General features: G+C 42.1%; 1 protein-coding gene across 4 annotated transcripts in view; it reads right to left on the reverse strand.

Annotated features, from left to right (window-relative positions):
- The window catches only part of LOC147630413 (cullin-associated NEDD8-dissociated protein 1-like), a 57,497-nt gene extending 43,333 nt beyond the window's left edge, over positions 1-14,164 (reverse strand). Inside the window, exons 1-3 of one of the 4 annotated variants that reach the window (XM_086810282.1) lie at positions 13,915-14,164; positions 13,504-13,617; positions 13,246-13,415 (exon numbers count right to left, since the gene is read on the reverse strand). In XM_086810282.1, the coding sequence (XP_086666408.1) occupies positions 13,246-13,415; positions 13,504-13,539 (206 nt within the window). In that variant the 5' untranslated portion in view covers positions 13,540-13,617; positions 13,915-14,164. The remainder of the gene's footprint in view (positions 1-13,245; positions 13,416-13,503; positions 13,618-13,914) is intronic. The other 3 variants (XM_086810281.1, XM_086810279.1, XM_086810280.1) reach the window with 3 other exon arrangements.
- Between the last annotated feature and the right edge of the window lie 7,925 nt (positions 14,165-22,089).

The following is a 22,089-nucleotide window of genomic DNA, read 5'->3' on the forward strand; positions in this document are numbered from 1 at the left end:
AGCCAAGTGCTGCCATATACCTCTGGCCAGCGTCATATGCTTTACATGATTGATTACCTGCGGTGTGCAGTTGAGGAAAATAAACGAACGGACCCTGGCGTTGACGCGATCCCACATCTGCGTCTGGGCCTCCCGGTCCTTTCGGGTTGACGGTAACTCCCCTTCCTCTACTTCCGGCCGTGGAACACCAACAACGACAAAATCGGCGAGGTCGTAAGACTCCAGAACGGATTCCATCATCACCTTCCATATGCCGTAGTTGCTCCCGTCCAACTGACGGTCCACCGGGAACGTGGGGAGTGTCGGGATCTTCACATGTCTCTCGGCCATCTCAAACAGATCTGCCATAGCCGGGATGTACTCTGAAAAGGGTGGGTGGGTGAGAAAAAAGAAGAACTAATACCTGCAACAAGTGGCTGTCCAGCAAATCAGCCCGCCTTCCTCTTGCTTCTCCTCTTCCCGAACAGTCCAAAACAGTCCACCAATCAGCCACAAAACAGTCCCCCTCTTGCTCACACAAATCCCAAGACCTATCTAGAGCCTAGGGCTCTGATACCATGTCAGAATACGCAGCGGAGATGATGACCAAATCTGGGAACACGAGCAAAAACGCAGGCAGAAAAACAGCACAAGAGAGAGAGAGATGTAGGCGTGTAACTCTGCTCTATATACACAAGAAGATCCCGAGATATGATACAAATAAGGCATGGGGGCTGGGGTCCTATATATACCCCCCTAGAGGGCAGTCGGCCAGCATCAGGAGTGCCCACGACTGATAAAAAAGACCCACGACTGCATAAATGCAGTCGGCCAGCAAAACAGGTGCCCACGACTGATCAAATCCAGTCGGCCAGCAGCTCTAAAGCCCACGACTGATGTAGATCCAGTCGGCCAGCAATACGGTGCTCCTGGCATCACCTGGCAGCCCTCCCAAGCCTCAGAAAAATGGGAAAAAATAGGGGAAAAATACGGAGAGTGGGGAAAAATGGGAAAACACCTCATAAGGGCGGGCACACCCACAACAAAGGCCCTGGTGTATAAAACTAGACAGGAGATGACTTCTAACAGGTTTTGCCACCCATCCTTCGCACGAAGGATGAGATATTTGCAGCTGATGAGTATGTAAGAGACTTGGATATTTGCTTTTGCTCAGGTGCGGACAGCCATTGCAAGGTCACAAGACAAACATAAAAAGGCTGCCGACAAGCATAGAAGGCAATTGGATGTTAAAGAGAATGATTGGGTATTGCTGAAATTTGAGAAAGCAAGACTTGCAAAGAGACCTGGCAAAGAGGGTGCATATCCTAAGCTTGCAACCAGGTACTATGGGCCTTTTCGAGTGATCGAGAAGATCAATGAAGTGGCTTTCAGATTGGCATTACCTAGTCATTGGCACATACACAATGCTTTTCATGTGAGTCTCCTTCGAAAGTATGTAGGGCCGGAGCCCTGTGAAATGGTCATTGAGGATCCACCAGAAGTGGATGAGCTTGAGGAGATCTTGCAACCAGAGCACATTGTGTATCACAAGGAACGCAAGCTTGCTGCAGGCAAAGTTGTGAGGCGTTACCTTGTGAAGTTTAAGAACTATCTTCCCATTGATGCTAAATGGGTAGATGAAGAGTTCTTCAAAGATTGCCCGCATGTACTTCAGACATATTTGGATGCATTTTTTTTTTTTTCCGAGAAAAGATCCTTTCATTAGTTATATAAAAACGCCCAAAGGGCTACAAAAGATCTCTCCTACTCCTAAGAGAGAGAAGAGCAGCGAATACATCATGGCAGCCCAGGAGACTCTCCCTAGGTGCTGCAAAATACAAGCATCAGTATAAAGAACTGAGCGGCTAAATCATACAATAGGGGGGGGGGAAGAGCCAAACAGGTGGCCTGTAGTGCCAACGGGGGGATCCCGTGTGTAAGGTGTAGAACGGGCCACAGCGCCAAGTGGTGTGAAAGGCATGGCGCCGTAAGATCGCCTCATCCGAGTCTCCCCGGATGCGGTCGTACTGTCCTCGCAGGGTGTGGATCAACTCCTGCCAAATCCCCCGAACAGTCTCTGCTGGTGGCTCCAATCTCCCCTCAAAGGCCGTAAAGCACCGGGCCCTCCAGGTGAACCAGATGGTGAGGCTGCTGAGGAGCTCCCATCGTAAATCCCTCTCCTGTGTCCAGCTGGCGGACGAGAAATCCGGTGCCGGAACCAGGCGAGGCTGGCCCCTAATAAATCTGATGGCCTGACTGCCCTGCTCCATCTCATAGCCCATAGCAGGCCCTGACGAAGTCGACCAAGCAGCGGCACCCCACGTAAACATACCCTCTGGAGAGAGGGGGGCCAGAATACGCAGCATCCGCAGCCAAATCTGCTGTGCCTGAGGGCAGTCCCAAAGGCAATGTCTCTGTGTCTCCATAGGGTGGCCGCGTTGGACGCAAGCCGCCGGAAGACCACTGTAAACAAGCCAAGTGCCAACTGTTGAGCCCCTGTGGGCGACCAGCCACTGAAAAGCCGAGATCCTGCGGGCCTGCCGGCTAGCCCAGAGCCGAGCCCAGAAATCCTCCAGGAACTCCTGTGAGAGTCCCTGCAATCGCCAATGCCCCGCTGCCGCTGGAGAAACCGTCCTCCTCGCCGTCAAAATATGCCGTCCCAACCGAACAGTATACTGGAAAAAGGTGATTTGGATGCATTTCAGTTGCGGACAACTGTTTAGAAGCGGGGGGGGGGGATGTCACCATTTGGCCACCCGAATGGTTCACTCTTACTTTTGAAGGCAATGAAGGTGTTAGGGTTAGGGTTTTGGAGATGCTGCAAGCATGCGTGGAAGACCAACAGAGAGAACACGACTTCAGTATTTGCTTAATTGATAAAGTGAAGTACAATAGCCACATAATAGTGACCCTAAAGATAAGTGTTCACATGTCCGGCCATAAAATGTGCCGGGTGGACCAAAACACTTATAAACTGCATATAAGTGAAACTGAACTAAACTGGGGGAAAAAACCTCCACTAACTGAAGTAAAAAGTGCCCCAGTAATCTACTGATGATCACTAGCACTCCTCTGGGTGCATACACAGCATAAAACCCAATAAACCCCCCTGGAGTGATATGTGATCACTGTACATCATCCACCAAAAGGAAACAAATTCAAAGCATTGCGGAATGCTTCAAATTTCGCACGTGGTAATGCCTTGGTGAAGATGTCTGCCACATTCTGATCTGTAGGACAGTAGATCAGACTGATATCTCCTGCCTGGAGTCTCTCCCGAACAAAATGATAGGGAATCTCAATGTGTTTCGTGCGAGCATGAAACACAGGATTCCTGGCCACAACAATGGCACTCTGACTATCAGTATAGATAGGTGTAGGCTCCTCCACTGAAATATCCATATTAGTCATGAGACGACGCAGCCAAACACACTCAACAGTAGTAGTGTAGGCTGCTCTGTACTCTGCCTCACAAGACGAAGTGGCCACTGTGGTCTGTTTCTTGCTTAGCCAAGAAATGCATGAAGAGCCAAGAAAGAAACAATTTCCACTAGTGGAATGTCTGGTATCAAAATCACCAGCCCAATCTGAATCACTGTAAGCGTATAACTGCATGTCACCCCCCTCAGGATAAAGCAATCCAAGAGACAAGGTACCCTGCAAATAACAGAATACACGCTTCACAGCTTGCCAATGTGACAACCGCGGGCTCTACATGAATCTGCTCAACTGAGAGACTGCATACTGAATATCTGGCCTTGTATTACACAAGTAAATAAGGCACCCAACAGCCTGAGCATATGTAGTGGCATCAAAGGAAACACTGTCATCTTGTAGTGACAGTTTCATCCCAGGCTCAGGAGTACTAATAGGCTTGCAATCCTGAAATTTAAACTTCTCCAGAAGTTTAGCCACATAACGTGATTGCAACAACCCAATGCCTCTGTTATCCTGCACAAACTGTATGCCCAAATGGTAATGTACAAGCCCCAAGTCAGACATGTCAAATGTCTGTTGCAGTATCTCTTTAAAAGCTGCAATTTTGTCATCATTTGATCCCATGAGCAAGAGATCATCCACATAAAGACTGATGACCAGCAGATCTGTCTCTTCTTTCTTTACATACAGAGTTGCCTCTGATGGACTGTTCACAAATCCCTGAGTGAGTAGAAAAGCATCTATTTTTGCATACCAAGCTCGTGGAGCTTGTTTCAAACCATACAAGGCCTTTTTCAGCCTGCAAACTTTCCCCTCATGGCCATGTTCTGCAAAACCCATGGGCTGAAATACATAAACTTCCTCCTCGAGGTCCCCATGTAGAAATGCAGTCTTTATGTCCAATTGGTGAACAACCCAACCACGATGTGCAGCCAATGCAATGACACACCTAAGTGTCGACATACGGGATGTAGGAGCAAATGTCTCCTCATAATCAATGCCCTTCTTCTGTGCATAGCCCTTTGCAACTAGACGGGCTTTGTACCTGTCAATGGATCCATCTGCATGTCTTTTCAACTTATAGACCCATTTAGTACCAATTGCTTTCTTGCCTTTGGGCAGATCAACCAAATCCCATGTTTGATTCTTTTTAATAGAATCAAGCTCATCCTGCATGGCTTTGTTCCAATGCACATTATCTCGTGCATCCACAAATGAATCAGGCTCATCATCATCCTGTAAACTGGCTACCATAACCAGATTCAAATCCAGATGTGTGCATGCTTATTGGTCCTTGTTTCCCTACGAGTACGACCAGCAAGAGGACCCTCTAAATGGCTGTCCTGTAATGTCCTCAAATACCATCTAGGTATATGTCTGACCTGTGGTGCCTGCTGCCCCATATTTGGTTCAGCTTCTGGCTCATTTGGCTGCTGAATTTCTGCACCACCTACATCATTTGCTGGCTGTCCTGTACCCTCATGAGTTGGATCACCAACTGTGGAATGAAACTCCATGGGTAGTAGACCTTCAAACACATCATTTTCAGCCTGATTTGCCTCATAACCAGCCATGGATATTTCTGATTTTTCATCAAAAATCACATTCCGACTAGTGAATATCTTCCTGGATAGTGGGTCATATAACCTGTAGCCCTTGCTCTCACGGCTATACCCAACAAAAATGCATTTTGTGGCTTTATCATCCAGCTTCCTCCTCAACTCTTTGGGTATGTGTGCATATGCAAGACACCCAAAGATACGAAAATGCGATACAGAAGGCTTGCGGCCATGCCAAGCCTCAAAAGGAGTAATAGAAACCAATGCCTTTGTGGGACATCGATTCAAAATATGACAAGCACACATTACTGCTTCCACCCAAAAGATATGTGGTAGCCTTTTTGCCTTTAGCATACATCTGGCCATCTCCATGAGTGACCGATTCTTCCTTTCTGCAACCCCATTCTGCTGTGGAGTGTAAGGAGTAGTATACTGATGTTTTATACCTCTACTCCCAAGAAAGGAATTCAGCATATGTGACATATATTCCCCCCCTCGGTCAGAACGGAGAGTCTTCACCTTGCATCCTGACTCTGTCTCAGCAAGTGCTACAAAGGCCAAAAATGCATCATATACCTGTGATTTCTGTGTCAAAGGATACACCCAGCATATACGAGAGAAGTCATCAATAAATGTTGCAAAATAGAAGCAACCACCTAATGACTTCGTCTGCATGGGACCACAAAGATCATTGTGTATAAGTTGCAACTTTGCAGTTGCTCTTAGAGCCTGATCACGTGGGAAGGAAAACCTATGCATTTTTCCCAAAATACATCCTTCACAAATGTGATCTGGAGGCTTCTCCATGAGAGGTAGATCTGTTAACATATTATGTCGCTGCATAAGCATAAGACTACCAAAATTTACATGCCCCATGCGAGCATGCCATAACTCCGCATCAACCATAGCTGGAGTAAGAGTGAATGCATGATAAGCAGACTGATCCACTGGCTGAAATGCATCCAACTGATAAAGTCCATGACATAATGTACCAGTAAGCATCAAGGTCAAGGCATTAGCTTTGTCTCTGACCATGCATTTATCATCATCAAAGTGGACTTGCATACCACAATGTGCTAAAGAAGAAATGGACAACAAATTCTTCTTTATCCCTGGTACATATAAGGCATCTGTGAGGCGGAGAATGGAGCCATCAATGGCTGTGAGCTGAATCTCCCCAATGCCACGAACTGGATATGAAGCATTGTTGGCACACTGAACAGTTTTGCCAACAGGGGCAGGGCCAACATGACTAAACAAATCCCTGCGAGATGTGATATGCTTTGAGGCACCACTATCAAAATACCAAGTACATGCATGCTCTGTCAAACTGAGTGCCTGTGAAGACCAAGAGGCATCATAGCTGCATGTATAAAAACAGTAATCCCTGTCCTCAACAAAAGAAGCAGTCTCTGGAGGAGCTTTAGAAGCATCATTAACAGACATCCCAGCTTCCTTTGCCTTCTCTTTGGCAATCCTCTTCCTACATTCCGTGATGTAGTGACCTAGCTTCTTACAGTAATGACATTTGCCCTTCTTCTTGGGCTGTCCATCACTTTTCTTGGTATCCTGTGAGGAACCACCATCACCTGAATTTTGATTTGCACTCTTTGGCTGAGTTTTTCCTTTCCCCTTTTGACCTGTAGTAAATGCTTGTTCAACATTTGTGTTCATATTCATATTCTTCCTCATTTGCTCCTCTTGTAGTAAGAGAGCAAAAAGTTCCTGATACTTGAGGGGTTCAATAGCATTCCTCATGCTGAGGTTCAAAGAGGTATGAAAAGCCAAGTAAGATCTTGGCAAAGAGTGCAAGATGGTGGACACAAGCTGTGTCTCAGGAATAATCTCATCCACATTGATGAGTTGCTCTCTCAAATCCTGCAGCTTGTTTAAGTGGCTAGACATATCATCTCCTTCATTCATTTTCTGATTTTCCAGCTCTCTTTTCAAAAATGAGATTCTAGCCTCATTACGAGCAGCATACATCTGCTCCAAAGTCACCCATGCATTCTGTGAAGAGCCAACTGAACGAATATGAGGTATAATGGACCTCTGAACTGACAATGCAATGAGTGACAAAGCTTGTGCATCCTTGGCATCCCATGTCTTTTGAGCATTTGTTCTTTGAACAGGCAATGGCTGTCCTGGAGCCTGTACCTGTTGTCCTCGTCCCCACGAGCACCCCCTTGGGGAGGAGTCTCTGGAGCCAATGGACCTGGACGTGGTTCATCACCACTAACAAAATCCCAAAGACCTTTTGCCACAAGCACATTTTTCAGCATAAAACTACACAAGGAGTAGTTCGTGCCATCCAATTTGTCTTCCTTAGACAAATATGTGAATACATCACTTTGCTGTTGATTTGCCATTATGCTTACGCACAATGTTGTACCTGTTTACCAAAAAACCCAATAGCAGAAACCCTGATAATAACTGTACTCCACTGAATACAGTTCACCCAAATATGCCTGCACTCTCAATCCTTTGAATGTGCAGCTCAATGCACAAATGACTGAGTAGAGCAGCAAATGGCGTACACAATGCCAAAATGCCCCAAAAATGCCCAAATTTACTGCACCCAAACTGTGCAAAAAACCTGTATGGTTCTTTGCTAGAAAATCTGCCTGTTGTGCCTGTATATTTTCACAGAGAAAATAAAAATGCCCAATATTCAAAATATGTAATGCTTACCACTTCTGTGCTGAGCAGTAGTACAGTCGACTGTATTGTGCAGGTACACAGCAACTACAGTCGAGGTGCTGTACGGAAGCAGATACGAAAGCAGAAGGCTAAACTGCAGTCGAATGTTGACGTAGCAGATTCTGGTCGGCTGTACTGTGCAGGTACTTTGACTGTACTATTGCAGTCGTGTTCTGTACTATGCACTGTACGGAGCAGGGCGACCAGTTCCACAGCAGGTCGCCTGTACGGCTGTCTGCACAGATCAGCAGGGCGACCACAGTACAGTACTGTCCTGCGCAGGTTTGTACAGAGGCGCAGTCTGCGAAGACAGGGAACAGTACGGATACTGCACAGGTGTACGGAGCAAGACAGTAGCTGTCGGCAAAGATGTACGAGCAGCTACTGTGTACGGATTGTTGCAGGCGAAGCTTTACCTGTACGGGCAGTTGCAGACAGAAACTTGGTTGTGTACGGGCAGGGCAAGGCAAGCCTTCAATGCTCTGATACCAAATGAAGGCAATGAAGGTGTTAGGGTTAGGGTTTTGGAGATGCTGCAAGCATGCGTGGAAGACCAACAGAGAGAACACGACTTCAGTATTTGCTTAATTGATAAAGTGAAGTACAATAGCCACATAATAGTGACCCTAAAGATAAGTGTTCACATGTCCGGCCATAAAATGTGCCGGGTGGACCAAAACACTTATAAACTGCATATAAGTAAAACTGAACTAAACTGGGGGAAAAAACCTCCACTAACTGAAGTAAAAAGTGCCCCAGTAATCTACTGATGATCACTAGCACTCCTCTGGGTACATACACAGCATAAAACCCAACAACTTTCACACTATGTACATATTGGATTGGTGTCCATGGCTTATGGAATGTGCCTATGCATGTGATTGACACGTGTCATGCTGTATAGTTGGATATGATATTCCGCTGGGACTTGATGTTATCATGCCCGGAATATCTGGAGGACTTGACTTTCCGCTGGGACTTGTGCCTTTGTGTACATGCCCAGAAACACCTAGAGGACTTGGCTTTCCGCTGGGACTTGTGCCTTTGTGTGGAAACACCTGGAGGATTGGCTTTCCACTGGGTCTGGTATTGCGTATACTTGCCTGGAAACGCCTGGTCTTATATGGTTTCATGAACGGAAATTGCTCATGCCAATGTTGCATTGCATAGCATCTTTATGTGCTTGCTTGCAATTGAAATTGCGTGCTGTTTTCATGCTTGCTTGACCAATGTGTAGTTCCGGGTAAGGGGACGCCCGCCCGTGAACCGTGCGTGTGAAACTGTCTGCTGACATGGTTGTGTGGCATGTGAACAGGTGGTAAGTATTACCCAATCTAGGCTCAAATAGCCCATTATGACTTAGCCAATATTTATAAGTGAGTGCGTTCCCATTTCATTAAAGTTTGGGCGCCCAAAAGTCACTTATAAATTATGACCTCTTCCAAGTTTACACTCACTGAAGTCCCGAGGCGGACAAGACTCAATGTCCAGGACCTGATCCTCCCCTTTTACTCATAAATGGGCATCTCCCCATGTCCCTTCACCTAATTGGACCCCAATTCACTTACTTATTAAGAGAAATTCGTGTTTTCTCTTCATGAGGATTTTTGGAGGTTGAAAACTCTGTTTTTTCACCATTTCTCTCCATTTCCAAGCTCTCCATAGCCATACCCAACTTGCTAGGGCGTTTTCCAAGCTTCCAAGAGTGTTTCCAAGTGCTAATCACTCTCCTACTCACTCCCAATGACTGAAATTCAGCAAAACAGCTCTCATTTTTGCTGTAATTTCTGATCTTTTTGCTGAAAACCCTAATTTCAGCCTTCCTTTCTCAAATTGAACCATAGGGGAAGCTTTCCCAGGGTTCCCTTCATCCTCTTGAAGACTTTTGTCGCGAAGGATTGCGGCAAATCGAAGATATCAACACTTCTAAAGCTTCCAACGCGAAGGCTTCCCCTTGCAACAACTTCTATGAAGACTCGTAAGCTAATTGGACAATGTGTTGTCATTACTTACTCAGTAGAAGGGCAGGACTCCTTGTTTAGCCGCCCTGTGTAGTATTTCTCTTGTCCTATGTGCTCTTGAAGATGTTGCTACTTTGCTTGGTAGAACATAGAGCCAATGGTAGAGAATATGGGCACTGAAGTCGGGCCGGGCATCAAGGCAGCTCCTTGGTGATCTACATCGACACACCATTGTTTTCTAAATGCTGAATTTCATATGCATTGGCATGGAGGATTTGGCAATGGATGCCCGTGAAGCTATGTATTGAATTTCTCCAATAGTAATACAATTTACTCAAGGGAGGGGTCGGCCGTTCCGGCTCATTGTGTGTCTCTTGTCAAATTCAGCAATTTTACTTCTTGTATTTGAGCAAGTGTCCTTTCAGCCGATCGTGATTAGCGAGGATAGGAGCATTCTTGGAATACCACTCATTTCCCACATTCTCGCCCAACGAGCCATAAGAAAAGCTGCAGTGTGCTTTGATTTATATATGCTCTCAATCTAATGATGTTATCCCAACTACTCCGGGCTAGATTTATCCGGCCTTCCTCCTTGCCCCATTTGCTACTCCCATCTTGTTTGTCCAAAAGAAGGATAAGACCGCACACTTATGTGTGCAAGGCGCTAAACAATCTAACAGTTAAGAATAGATGGGGAACATTCCTCGTCCCTCTTTTAGGAATTTATTCAAGAGCAATCCATGGGTTTGCAAGCCAGGATCAATATATCAATGAATACAAAAGCAAACAAATATGCCAATGTAGAAACGCAAGTCGGAGTCGATGTTGATGTTGAGGCACGAGATCCTTTTGCCGAGCACACCACGGGGATGGCCCTCAAGGAATCTCTCACTGAGCTAGTACCAATCCAAATCCAACGTATCCAAAACTTGAGGTACCAAGAGATACAGGTAGATGATGAAGCTTTAATGATGAACAACTAAAGATTAAGTGCCCAATCTGGAGTAGAAGACAGCCCACAAAAGAGGCCACACAAAGGAGCTTAAATTGGAGCGGTACCATGTGGCAATACGGCAGGTGGTGCTGGCAGCCAGGCGGTTCATAGCAAGTGGCGCAACCAACAGGCGGCGGCACAAGCTGACGCAAGTGGATATATGGCAAGCAACGTAGGTGGATGTATGGCAGGTGGCGCACAGTAGTAGGTATAGTGGCGGCGGCTGGCACAGACAGGTGGTGTTGGTTATGGTAGGAGGCACACACAACAATTAGTGACATTGGCTGGCGTAGATGGCACAAGCGCTGGCGGTGGTAGCCAGAAGGCGGCAGTGGCGCAATCCAGTCTAGGCACAACAGTACGGACGACTGGGGGAATTCAGGCGGACGCGAGTACAGTAGGTGGCGAGTACAATTAAGAATAGATGGGGCTTGTCAACAACCAGCATGGGATCCCAGGCAGCAGGCGGCCAACGTATATATGAAGGTCAAGCATTTAGAGCATCATTACCATCATCAATGCCATCAGTAGCCTCATCATCATCATCATCATCATCGACAACAACATCATCAACATCATCACCAGCATCATTGGAGGACATGGAACCCTGTCGACAGCCAGCATGGGTCCCAATCAGCAAGCGGCCAGCGCATAGATGAAGGTTAGCAACATGCGGATAGCAATAATGATAAGCGCAACATATAAAGGGGCATTTAATGTCTAGTTTTGTCCAAGACCTAGCCGACATCACTATCTGCTAGCCGACTAACATCTCCAACATTCATTTCAGAAGTCTAGAAGTTCGCAGAAGTATGTAGAAGGCCAGAGGTCACCCCCTAGGGGCTAACCAAAGGCTTGCATCATGTACATTCTTTCAGTACTCTTTTTGTACCACATGAAATACCAAAAAACCTTAACACCAACCATCTCTCTTTTTCTCTCTCCTCTATCTTGATCGTGTTTAAATCAACATCTTGTTCTTAATCAAGCTTAGAATTGTGGATCAGTACAGCAAGGCTTCAATGCATGCACCACCAACGATCTGAATGGGAACAATACCTTCCATTGGTACAAGCAATCCTAAATGATACTCACTCGTCTGCTATTAGCCGAGAGCATTTAGTCGCCGATTCTCATCTCTTTTGACGAGACAAGTATCACCATCCTTAGAGACCAACAAGTCTACCGAAACATTTTCAAAAATCATTGAGTCAATTAAGGAACGCCTTGCCAAAGCTCAAGAAGCTTATACCCGGCAAGCCAACAAATCCAAGAGATGTTAATTTTAAGGAAGGGGATTGGATATATCTCTGGATCATGAAGCAACAGCTGAAACAAGTGGACAAGCATTGTCCCAAGCTTTCAATCCGTAGTTTCGGCTCTTAACAATCATTTAGAAGTTAAGTGATGTCTCTTTGTAGATCCAACATTGCAGGATGTATCAGAAGACCAGCAACTAGATATGATCGACAAAGCAATAGTCATAGAGCCAGAACAACTCCTCCTCCCTAGATGGAAGCATGGTTCCAGTCGAAGATTCAGACAATTCTATACGAAGTTCAAGGACCGACGAACCCATGAAGCGGTATGGCTAGATGAAGAGTTCTTTCAAGAGTACGTCTAGTTATTAGCCGACTACTTGAAGCCTTGAACTTGCCGCTTACCAAAAGGGAATGTCACGTGTGTCCTGCACTGGGGTGCACAGTGACACTCGCTTCATCATCAGTGCAGCATTTGTACAGTAATACTACCTTCTTTAGCAACATTTGTCGTACGCCATGACCCCATTGTGAACCCTCAACGAGGGACAATCATGCACAAGCTACGTAGGTCAGTCTCCGAGCCATAGAGGTCAAACTGGAGTCTATCCTCTTAACCCACTTGAAGAACCCCATCAGATAAGTACATGAAGCAATCAACCTTAGCACAGGTCTTGCATTAGAAGCATTAGCAAGCATGTGTTGAAATGTTGCATGCCTATGGGCCAGCCCATGGCTACAACACCATTCACCAATCTGTTTAAGGGCGTTTACAAGCTTGGACAGCACCTAGGGCCAGCCGACAGCAATAGGGAGCAGCCATGCTCCAGTCGGCCAGCCTAAATAGCATCTACAGCAGCAATCGGGTATGATTAGGCAGTCGGCCAGCATAAAATGTTGGACAATATCATTTTATGTTACATAAAGTGAAGCGCTAGCATTTAATGCTAATGTTGGCATTTTATTGTCCATATAGAACAGGCCGACTGGCCGACCAGCAGCATATATTCATATATAAGCAAGCGCTTGGTATTCAGCATAAGCAATCAAAACAGAATTCAGTTCATCCTCTCCACGCAAATCTTGAAGCCCCTCTTCAGCATTCAGCCAGCATATGTGCAGTCCTACAACTTGCAAAAGTGGCCCACAAGAGTCTTCTGCAGAGCCCTTGGATTGGTGGATCCTCAGCCGATGTACCTGCAACTGTTTCAATAATAAAAAATATGGACAAGGCGACCTTTCTATGCATGATTCAGACTACCAAATCAGACTAACTCTTAAATAAAGTAGACCAACAATCCCAAAAGCATCTCCATGTATGCAAGCATCTCCATGTATGCAAGCACTATGCTTACCATTTCACAGCAATCCCAGAGATATCTCCACTTGGATCATCGAGTTGTTGAAGAACAATGTGCAAGACTTTCCGCTCAACATCAGGATCTGCTTTGAATGTCTCTTTCTGCAGCTCGTTCAAAAGATCAGACGTGGCCATGTACCGGTAATCCTTGTCCTTGGAAGCGATCTGCACACAGGAAGACAACATTTTAGTCAAAGTTTCACATCATAAATGAGGAGAAAGCACTCTACAAAGCTAGGGATGTAAAGGTTACCTTCTCAAGGATGAGGCCAATTGTTAAGTTTGACATCTTTGCCAGACTTGATCTGACCAGTTACTCTAAGAGTTATGTATCTATGTATAAGGCCCTTCCCATCCAGTAGCTTTTCTGGCATATTAACAGGAAAAGGAGATGGTAAGTGGGTAGAAATCATAGCCTTCATGGCTATGGCGGCAGGTAAGAACAGGCCTGTGATCAAAGCACAAGAAAGAAATGCAGATTCTACAGATTTTTCTACAATGGACAAAAAAAGAGACGAAGCCCAAACAAAAAAGCAGGAAGCTACGGGAGTCAGGAAGGGAACCAAAAAAAAAAACTACGGAGTATGCAGGAACCCTAACTTGGCGATGGAAAGAAAATCAGAAAAAGCTGTGGAGTTTTCAGGGAGGGCAAGGGAGCACATACCTGCGAGTGATCGCCATGGAGGAGATGTCGAAAAGCAAAAAAAAAAACAAAACAAAAAGCCAAAAGCAGACCCTAGAGCTAGAGAGAAAACACTACCCTGTGTTGATGTATGGACGATCGCGATGACAGAGCAGACCTCCTGGGATTCCAACAGTTCTCTATGTGACTGTGTTGTGCGTAGCCCATAAATCTTAAATCTTTTATAAATTGGCTTTTTATATTGCTTAGGCGTACCCTAACACCTTGCGCATGATCCAATCCTTCTTGGTATATTAAATAATAAAATAATATTACTTAAAATATGTATTTCCTAGCAATGTTCATGGGGCCACATCACATATGAAAGTACGATTGATTATTTAGATTGTAAGATACTCAATTAACAAGAATGGCAAACTACATATGAAGGGAAGTCACCAAATAGAGGCCTAGTCACCAAAATAGGGGCCTACAACAACGAGTGGAAAAAGAAAATGTATTTTAATTAGTGAAGGAGATGCTTTCCGAGGTCTTTATAAGGTCCTTTCAAGTAAATTTGGTGGTTATGTGTCATTTCAACTCTTTGTGCGGTGGTTATCCTCTCTCTCTTTGTGTCGCACAGTATTGGGCCTCCCTGCATATGCAGGAGGTAATTGTTATAACTTCGCTAGGAAGTCCACCACACCCAACGTCGCCAACGCCTCTAGCGCCAGTGTCGTCAGATTGCCCTCCATGTGCTCTCTCTCTCTCTCTCTCTCTCTCTCTCTCTCTCTCTCTCTCTCTCTCTCTCTCTCTCTAGCATATCCTACCTGGGGATTAGGTAATTTTCTCATTTCATTTCAAAGGGCGTGAACTTTTGAGGGAGGGACAAATGTTATGTTCAAAATTGATATTGGGGATTAGGTATATTTTATCATATTTTTGATGAATTAATGATCTTACAAAATATGTTTAAATTAATTTGTGCAGGATTCAATTTAATGGAATATGCAAGTGGGCACGAGATTAATATATAGGTGTAAAGGTGTACATAGTCATTTTATGTAACAAGGCCCACTAGTAGCAAGTTTATTTGGGCAAAGGTTTTTATATGTATAAACCTTAGGAGACCTCATATGGTTAAAAATGTGTAAAGCAATACCCCAAAAGTGGGTAAAGGAAGCCCAATTTGTACACTCATCTATTATTACATCCTTGGGCTAATTTTATGAAATAAAATTCTCTAAATACTCATGTCGTGGAAGTGGAGCTACACGGCATGGAGGGGAGATTGCACCCAATCTTGTGTTGATGGTGATGTTATTCTTTCTCTCTTGTATTATGTTATGCTGTGTGATTTGATTTCAATTTAATTCAAGTCTTTGTTTTGATTTTTGATATAATTTATGAGTTTTTAATTATTTCTTCAAAAAGATTTGAAGGGTCCCGCAAGTGAGTCCGATCAACTCTTTTGAAATAATTCTTGATGAGGGTGACCCTACTTGGTTATGAGTGAGTCCAACCAGCTGTGACACATGTGAGACGTGTGGTATACTTTTTGAATACGTGTGATGCGTATGAAAACATTGTGAGTGAATCCAATGTAAGAATTTGATCGTGAGTGAGTCCGATCAACTCTTTTGAAATAATTCTTGATGAGGGTGATCCTACTTGGTTGTAAGTGAGTCCAACCAACTGTGACATGTGTGAGACGTGTGGTAGACTTTTGAATACGTGTGATGCGTATGAAAATATTGTGAGTGAATCCAATGTGTGAGTTTGATTGTGAGTGAGTCCGATCAACTCTAAGACACATGTAACGCGTGTAAAGGTTCTATGAATTTTATCGTGAGAGTGATTCCGATAAACTTTAAGACACATGTGATGCGTGTGAGGATTTGTGGAAGTAAATCCACTTAAATACATAATGACATACTTGGACATGAAAGGATTCATGGAGAAGAGACTTTGAAGAATATATTCTGCATGTATCATTGATCTCCGTCCCACAGGAGCGTGGGTCTCCTTGCTTGGGCACTTGAATAGGCTTGACCTCTTTTTTGTACAGTTCATTGTCTCCATATAGGGAACCAAGAACATGAAGAAGCCTTTTTATACACCTACATAATAAATAAGCTTTTACAATAAGATACATTGCCAACTTCAAGGAGCCATAGATACTAGAGAAAGGTGCGTTGAATGTTTTTGTGAGTGATTCCAAAGTAATTGTGATCTAACATTGTGGATTATGTTGAGTATAGATCATGGGTTCGAGACAACCAAGGTGGACATTGGACGAGATTATCTAGCCAAGCACATGTGTGCTAAATATTTAATTTTGTATGGTTTGGCCCATTGTAGATATGTTGGGCAAGGATTCTTTTTTATGAGATGCTTTAAAAGCATTGGACTAAGGTTCAATTTTGTAAAAGCCCAATTTTGGAAAAAGCTATGTTATTTATGGCTCCAAGGGCTAAATTTATTAATATGATTAAAATACCGCGTGTGGGAGTGGAGCCACACACGTCGGGGGGGAGATTGCACCCAGTCTTGTGTTCTTTAATTCTTATGTTCTTTGATTTATGCTCTTGATTTATGCTATGATGTTATGGTTAATTAATTTTATTATTTAATTTGTGAAATAATTTAATCTCCATGTACCATGGTCCTGTAACATTAGGTTTAACTATATTGGTGAGTCTCAGGACACTATGAAAGGATGTTATGCTCTTGATTTATGCTATGATGTTATGGTTAATTTCTTTTATTATTTAATTTGTGAAATAATTTAATCTCCATGTACCATGGTCCTGTAACATTAGGTTTAACTATATTGGTGAGTCTCAGGACACTATGAAAGGATACACACAAAAAAGCGAGATAATTATAGTAGGGCCCGCTCATATGTAACACACTTAAGGGCCTTAGCTGCTTAGGCTCATGTAAAGCCTAAACCAACATATATATATTGATGGTTGGTTGCACCACTAGTGGAATGAAATGCCATTGGCATCGTCCATGGGCCTTGACGTGTTCATTCTCCATGTTTGTTATTTTGATTGCATCAATTAAACCTTGGGGTTTAGCCACGAAATACACTACTCCTCCTTGCCACACATATGTGGCCCACAAAAACTAGAAAAACTATCAAACTTTCTTAAATAAATAAACTTAAAAAAGATAATGAGAACTATAGGTATATAACGTATGAATAAAAGGATTTTTTATTTTTTTGAATGAGTATGAGAATAGATGGCTTAGCAAGGGTGGTGTCACGCTAGAGCCGCTTATTTGTGAGCAAGGCTGAGGTCCCTCTTAGACTTTTGATTAGGATGTATCACAGTAGTGTAATACAAAATGCAAGTGCAAGGCGGTTTGCCACAATGAGGATACCCCATGAAAAAATACACATGGTCATGTATGGCACAAAAGAACAGAGTCATGTATGGCACAAAAGGAGAGTATGCAACACATCAACATGAAGAGCATTTCCACATGGCCTTAGTGCCAAATTTATTAGGACCTTTAAGACACTTGGAGAATAAATTTATCAGGACCTTTAAGACACTTGGAGAAGAAATTCTAATTCTCAAGCACAAAAATTAAAGCATCTCATAGACTTGCACAAAATAAAAGTATAAACCTTAATAAACAAAATAAAATAAATAAGAGAGCTAGAGAATAAAGATAAGATCACCATCGATACAAGATTAGGTTGAATCTCCCATGGATGAGTGTGGCTCCTTGTACCACTCACCCATATTTATATGTATTAAAAGTTTGCTTTTCAAAAAGATAACTCCAAAAATAAAGCACAAGTGCTGTTAACTTTTTTAGTGTAAAAGCTCTTACAAAAATATAGCAAGCTACAAATATAAATTCTTTGGCCTACCAAAAGTATAAAATATTAATTGGTATGTCCAAATGTTTGAGACCTTAGCCTTACAAAATATTAATGCTGAAATATAAAACCATAAAAGGTGTTCACGTGTCTTCCAAAATATCTGATATAGTGGTCCAACACATTTTCCACCCGTGATTAACACATAATCCGCAACTCAATCATTGCTTGCATCCAAAATAATATTAGTCAATGCACATAGCTAATTAAACACATTAATCCTGGTATGATATAAATAAAAGGCATATCCAAAATAATATATCCTAAAATAAAATAATGAGCATTCCCATAAAGGTTATGGCTAACATTTCCTCTTGCTCGGTTGACAATTGACCTCAATTGCATGGATGGTATGAGTGGATGAGATTTTGGTAAGAACAAAAAAACTTTTCTAGCATCATCCATTTGGCATCTTCAATAGGATGATTCTTGAAAGTCACAAGATACTTAAAGATAAGTGTTGCCTATGCATGTAGTGGTGGTCTCACGGTCAATGATAGACTCAAGGACAAGATGTTCTTCTTCGTCTATTAATCTAGGAGGTTTTATTGTAGGATGAGAAGGTAGAGGTCCTTTAAAAGGTCTTAACACAGTAATGTGAAAAGAATTATGAATATGCTAATTGGAAGGTAACTCTAACTTTAAATGCATTATCGTTTATCTTGGAAATAAATTTGGCATCATCCACTTAGCATCTTCAATAGGATGATTCTTGAAAGTCACAAGATACTTAAGATAAGTGCTGCCTATGCATATAGTGGTGGTCTCATGGTCAATGATAGACTCAGGGGACAAGATGTTCTTCTTCATCTATTATTGTAGGATGAGAAGGTAGAGATCCTTTAAAAGAAAGGTCTTAACAAAGTAATGTGAAAAGAATTATGAATATGCCAATTGGAGGATAACTCCAACTTAAATGCATTATCGTTTATCTTGGAAATAAATTTGAAAGGTCCATAGAATATAGGAGCTAATTTTACTACATGATTAGTCTCTACAGACTCAAGGTAGGTTTAGGCATATCTAGATGATAAAAAAATATTCTCATGTTTGGAATTATCATCTTGCTCAAGAGAGTAATCATTGTCCTCATGATTGACTCGTGTAAAAAGATGTCGAAGAAGCCCGCATGGTGGAGAACCTTAATGCACAAATCGCTCTTGAACCCTTGATTTATTCTCCAAAAAGTAACCATTTAAAATACCGTTCTTACTTCTATAGAGCTCTTGATGCTGAATTGGCTTTTAGTAACTTGAGTAATTGAAAAGCTGAGAATACTTTAAAGTGTTTTAATGTAGAGCTTTTTGAAGCTTGGAAGGTTTACTAGCTTTTAATAAATAAGGTTGTAGAGTATAAAGCTTAAAGCTTTTTAAATGTAAGTCTTAAAAGCTTGTAAAGTTTTATGGCTTTTATGAAATTTGGCTAGAGTTTAGAAGAGCTTAAGGATGGAAAGCTTTTTAAGAGTAAAGCTTTAAAGGTTTTAAGCTTTATGAGATACAAGGTTCTTTGAATATAAATTTTAAAGTTTTTAAAAGCTTTTGAAATTAAAGCTTTTAAGCTTCTAAGATATAAAGTGTTTTGAAGGTTGTAAAGCTTATAAATTATAAAGTTTTGAAGCGTATATAGCTTTAAATAATAAAGCTTTTATGGTGTAAAGTTTTAAGCTTTTAAGCTAGCAAAGAGTATGGGAAAAGCGATGGCCATCCATGCACACAGCGAAGAGAGAGAAGCAAGGAGAATCAACGATGGCACCCAATAATAAAGAGAGAGAAGGAAAGAAGGGCAGTTGTATGCCGGCAGCACAAAAGAAACAGAGAAGGAATTGTTGGTGGGGCAGACAACACAAAGAGAGAGAAAAAGGAAAAACAAATTTAGGCGGCAACACAAATTAGCAAGAAGCGAAAGAGAGAGTTAAAATTCACAAAAATCAATTTTTGATAGTGCCCCAATTCTTTAGCCTTCTCATGCAAGTATTCCTCCTTTGTTTGAAGCTTTAGTATTTTCATCCTTTGCCTTCTTTGCTCCAACTAATTGCGTAAAATTTCACTTTTGAGTTTTTCTCAAAAGTCCTTCTCCTTGAGTGGTGCCCAAAGCTCTGATTACTACTATCACGACCTTTAAGAATTCTAATTCTCAAACAAGCATGAAAATTAGAGCATAGCATAGGCTTGCACAAATTAAAAGCATAAACCTTAATAAACAAAATAAAATAAACAAGACCGCTAGAGAATAGAGAAGAGATCACCGTCGACATAAGATTATGTTATCTTCCCTAGATGAGCGTGGCCTCTTGTACCAACATCCATATTTATATGTATTAAAAAGCTTGCTTTTCAAAAAGATAACTCCAAAAACAAAGCATAAGTACTTTTGAGTTTTTGAGCGTAAAAGCTCTTACAAAAATATAGCAATCTATAAATATAAAGTCTTGGGCCTACCAAAAGTATAAAATATTAATTGGTATGTACAAAGGTTTGAGGCCTTAGCCTTATAAGATATTAATGCCAAAATATGAAACCATAAAAGGTGCTGCTATGTCTTCTAAAATATCTCATAGTGGTCCAATATATGTTCCACCCGTGATTAACACATAATCTGCCACTTAATCATCGCCTACATCCAAAATAATATATCATGAAATAAAGTAATGGGCATTTTCATAGAGGTTATGAGACTAACAAAATTATTCAATCAATTGGCATAATTAGGGATGGAAGATGAGCCCTACTGAACCACAATCACAGTATGACTACGTCTTTGGTTATATATACATGGACTAAGGACCTTCAAAGCCAGTGTTGAGTACAATATGGGCAAATTAAGTTTGTTCTCTCCCTCAAGCACTTTTGGGCTCGATATAGATGAATTGGTAGATTTTACTAATGGAATATGTGGCTAGGGCTCCACTTTAGTTGAGATGGTAGTCTATTATATGAAAATGATATAGCACTACTATCACATACAACTGGAGGGTTGCAAAAAACACTACGATGCATTACAGTCAAGTAGGATTTAAACAATTGTAAGACAATGGTAATTGTTACTTTCCACCTTGGACTAAGCTATAATGGAATTGCAACTATGGGAAATTACTTGCATATTGAGTTGAGCTTCATGATGCTATTTCTGTTAGGTTACTCCACTCCCTTCATTCACTCTGCCAGCGTGTCACTCTGAGGTGCTCTCACATAAGAAGTCCTCTCTCTCTCTCTCTCTCTCTCTCTCTCTCTCTCTCTCTCTCTCTCTCTCTCTCTCTCACACACACACACACACACACACACACACACACACACACACACACAATAAAATGCAAGCATGCTAGAGGCATAACATTGTAGCAAGCTTGCTCTCTTAGTCTCTCACACGATTTTGTCATGAGCTCTATTACATTATATGTAAAAATCCATACAATGACTCAAAAAGTGACTTATATACCTAGCCATGAGTTCACACTAGGTCGAATACTTCTTAAAAAGGAATGGTGACTTGAATTTATAATTTTGGCCTTTATAATGGCATTATGTACATCCATCTACATAGCATGATTCTAATGCCCATGGCTTAATAATTTTAGCCTTTATAATGGCATTATGTACATCCAGCGTGATTCTAATGCTCATGGCTTAATCATATTGGATTACATTATGAGAGGGATGATTTCCAAAATGGCTCAACATGGTTTTGTCCTTGGAATCCCAATGAATGAGTTGTAGTAATCAACATAGTAAGGTTAACAAGTGACATAGACCTACCTCTTTTGCTTGATTCTCTCCACCTCTCCCAGAATATCTCCACATCTCCTAAATCTTCTCATGCTACCCTTTATTCTCTCCCAATAGATTGTTCTCACCTTTTCACAGGTTCTCTCACATTTACACATTCTCTTTTACAGCCTCTTGCTTGTTCCCGCACACACCCTATTCACTTGTATATTTCAACACTATGGTGGTGATTAATGTATCCCCTTGATGGCTAATGTTGGCTGGTCACCAATGTTGTCAAGACCTCTCGTACATAGCAGAATAAATCAATTTGCTCACGTGTATCAGTTGAACAAAATCTTAGACTTTTCACAAATTAACAAGACAAGCATATCATAAACAAATTGCAAGAAGAAAAGATAAACATCACTGTCGATGCCAACTGGGTCAAATCTTTCCCCTCATGCATATAGCTCCCTTAACGATATGAGTATTTTAATATTATATTGTAAAAATTAGCCCTAGAGCTAATAATAGATGACTTGTACAAAATTGGGCTTTGCTTTTCCACTATAACAAAAATAACAGGCACTAAGAGCTTGTTCACACACAAAG

Source organism: Cibotium barometz, chromosome 16 (assembly GCF_041138505.1).
Source record: "Cibotium barometz isolate CiBa-2024 chromosome 16, ASM4113850v1, whole genome shotgun sequence".
Lineage (NCBI taxonomy): Eukaryota > Viridiplantae > Streptophyta > Polypodiopsida > Cyatheales > Cibotiaceae > Cibotium > Cibotium barometz.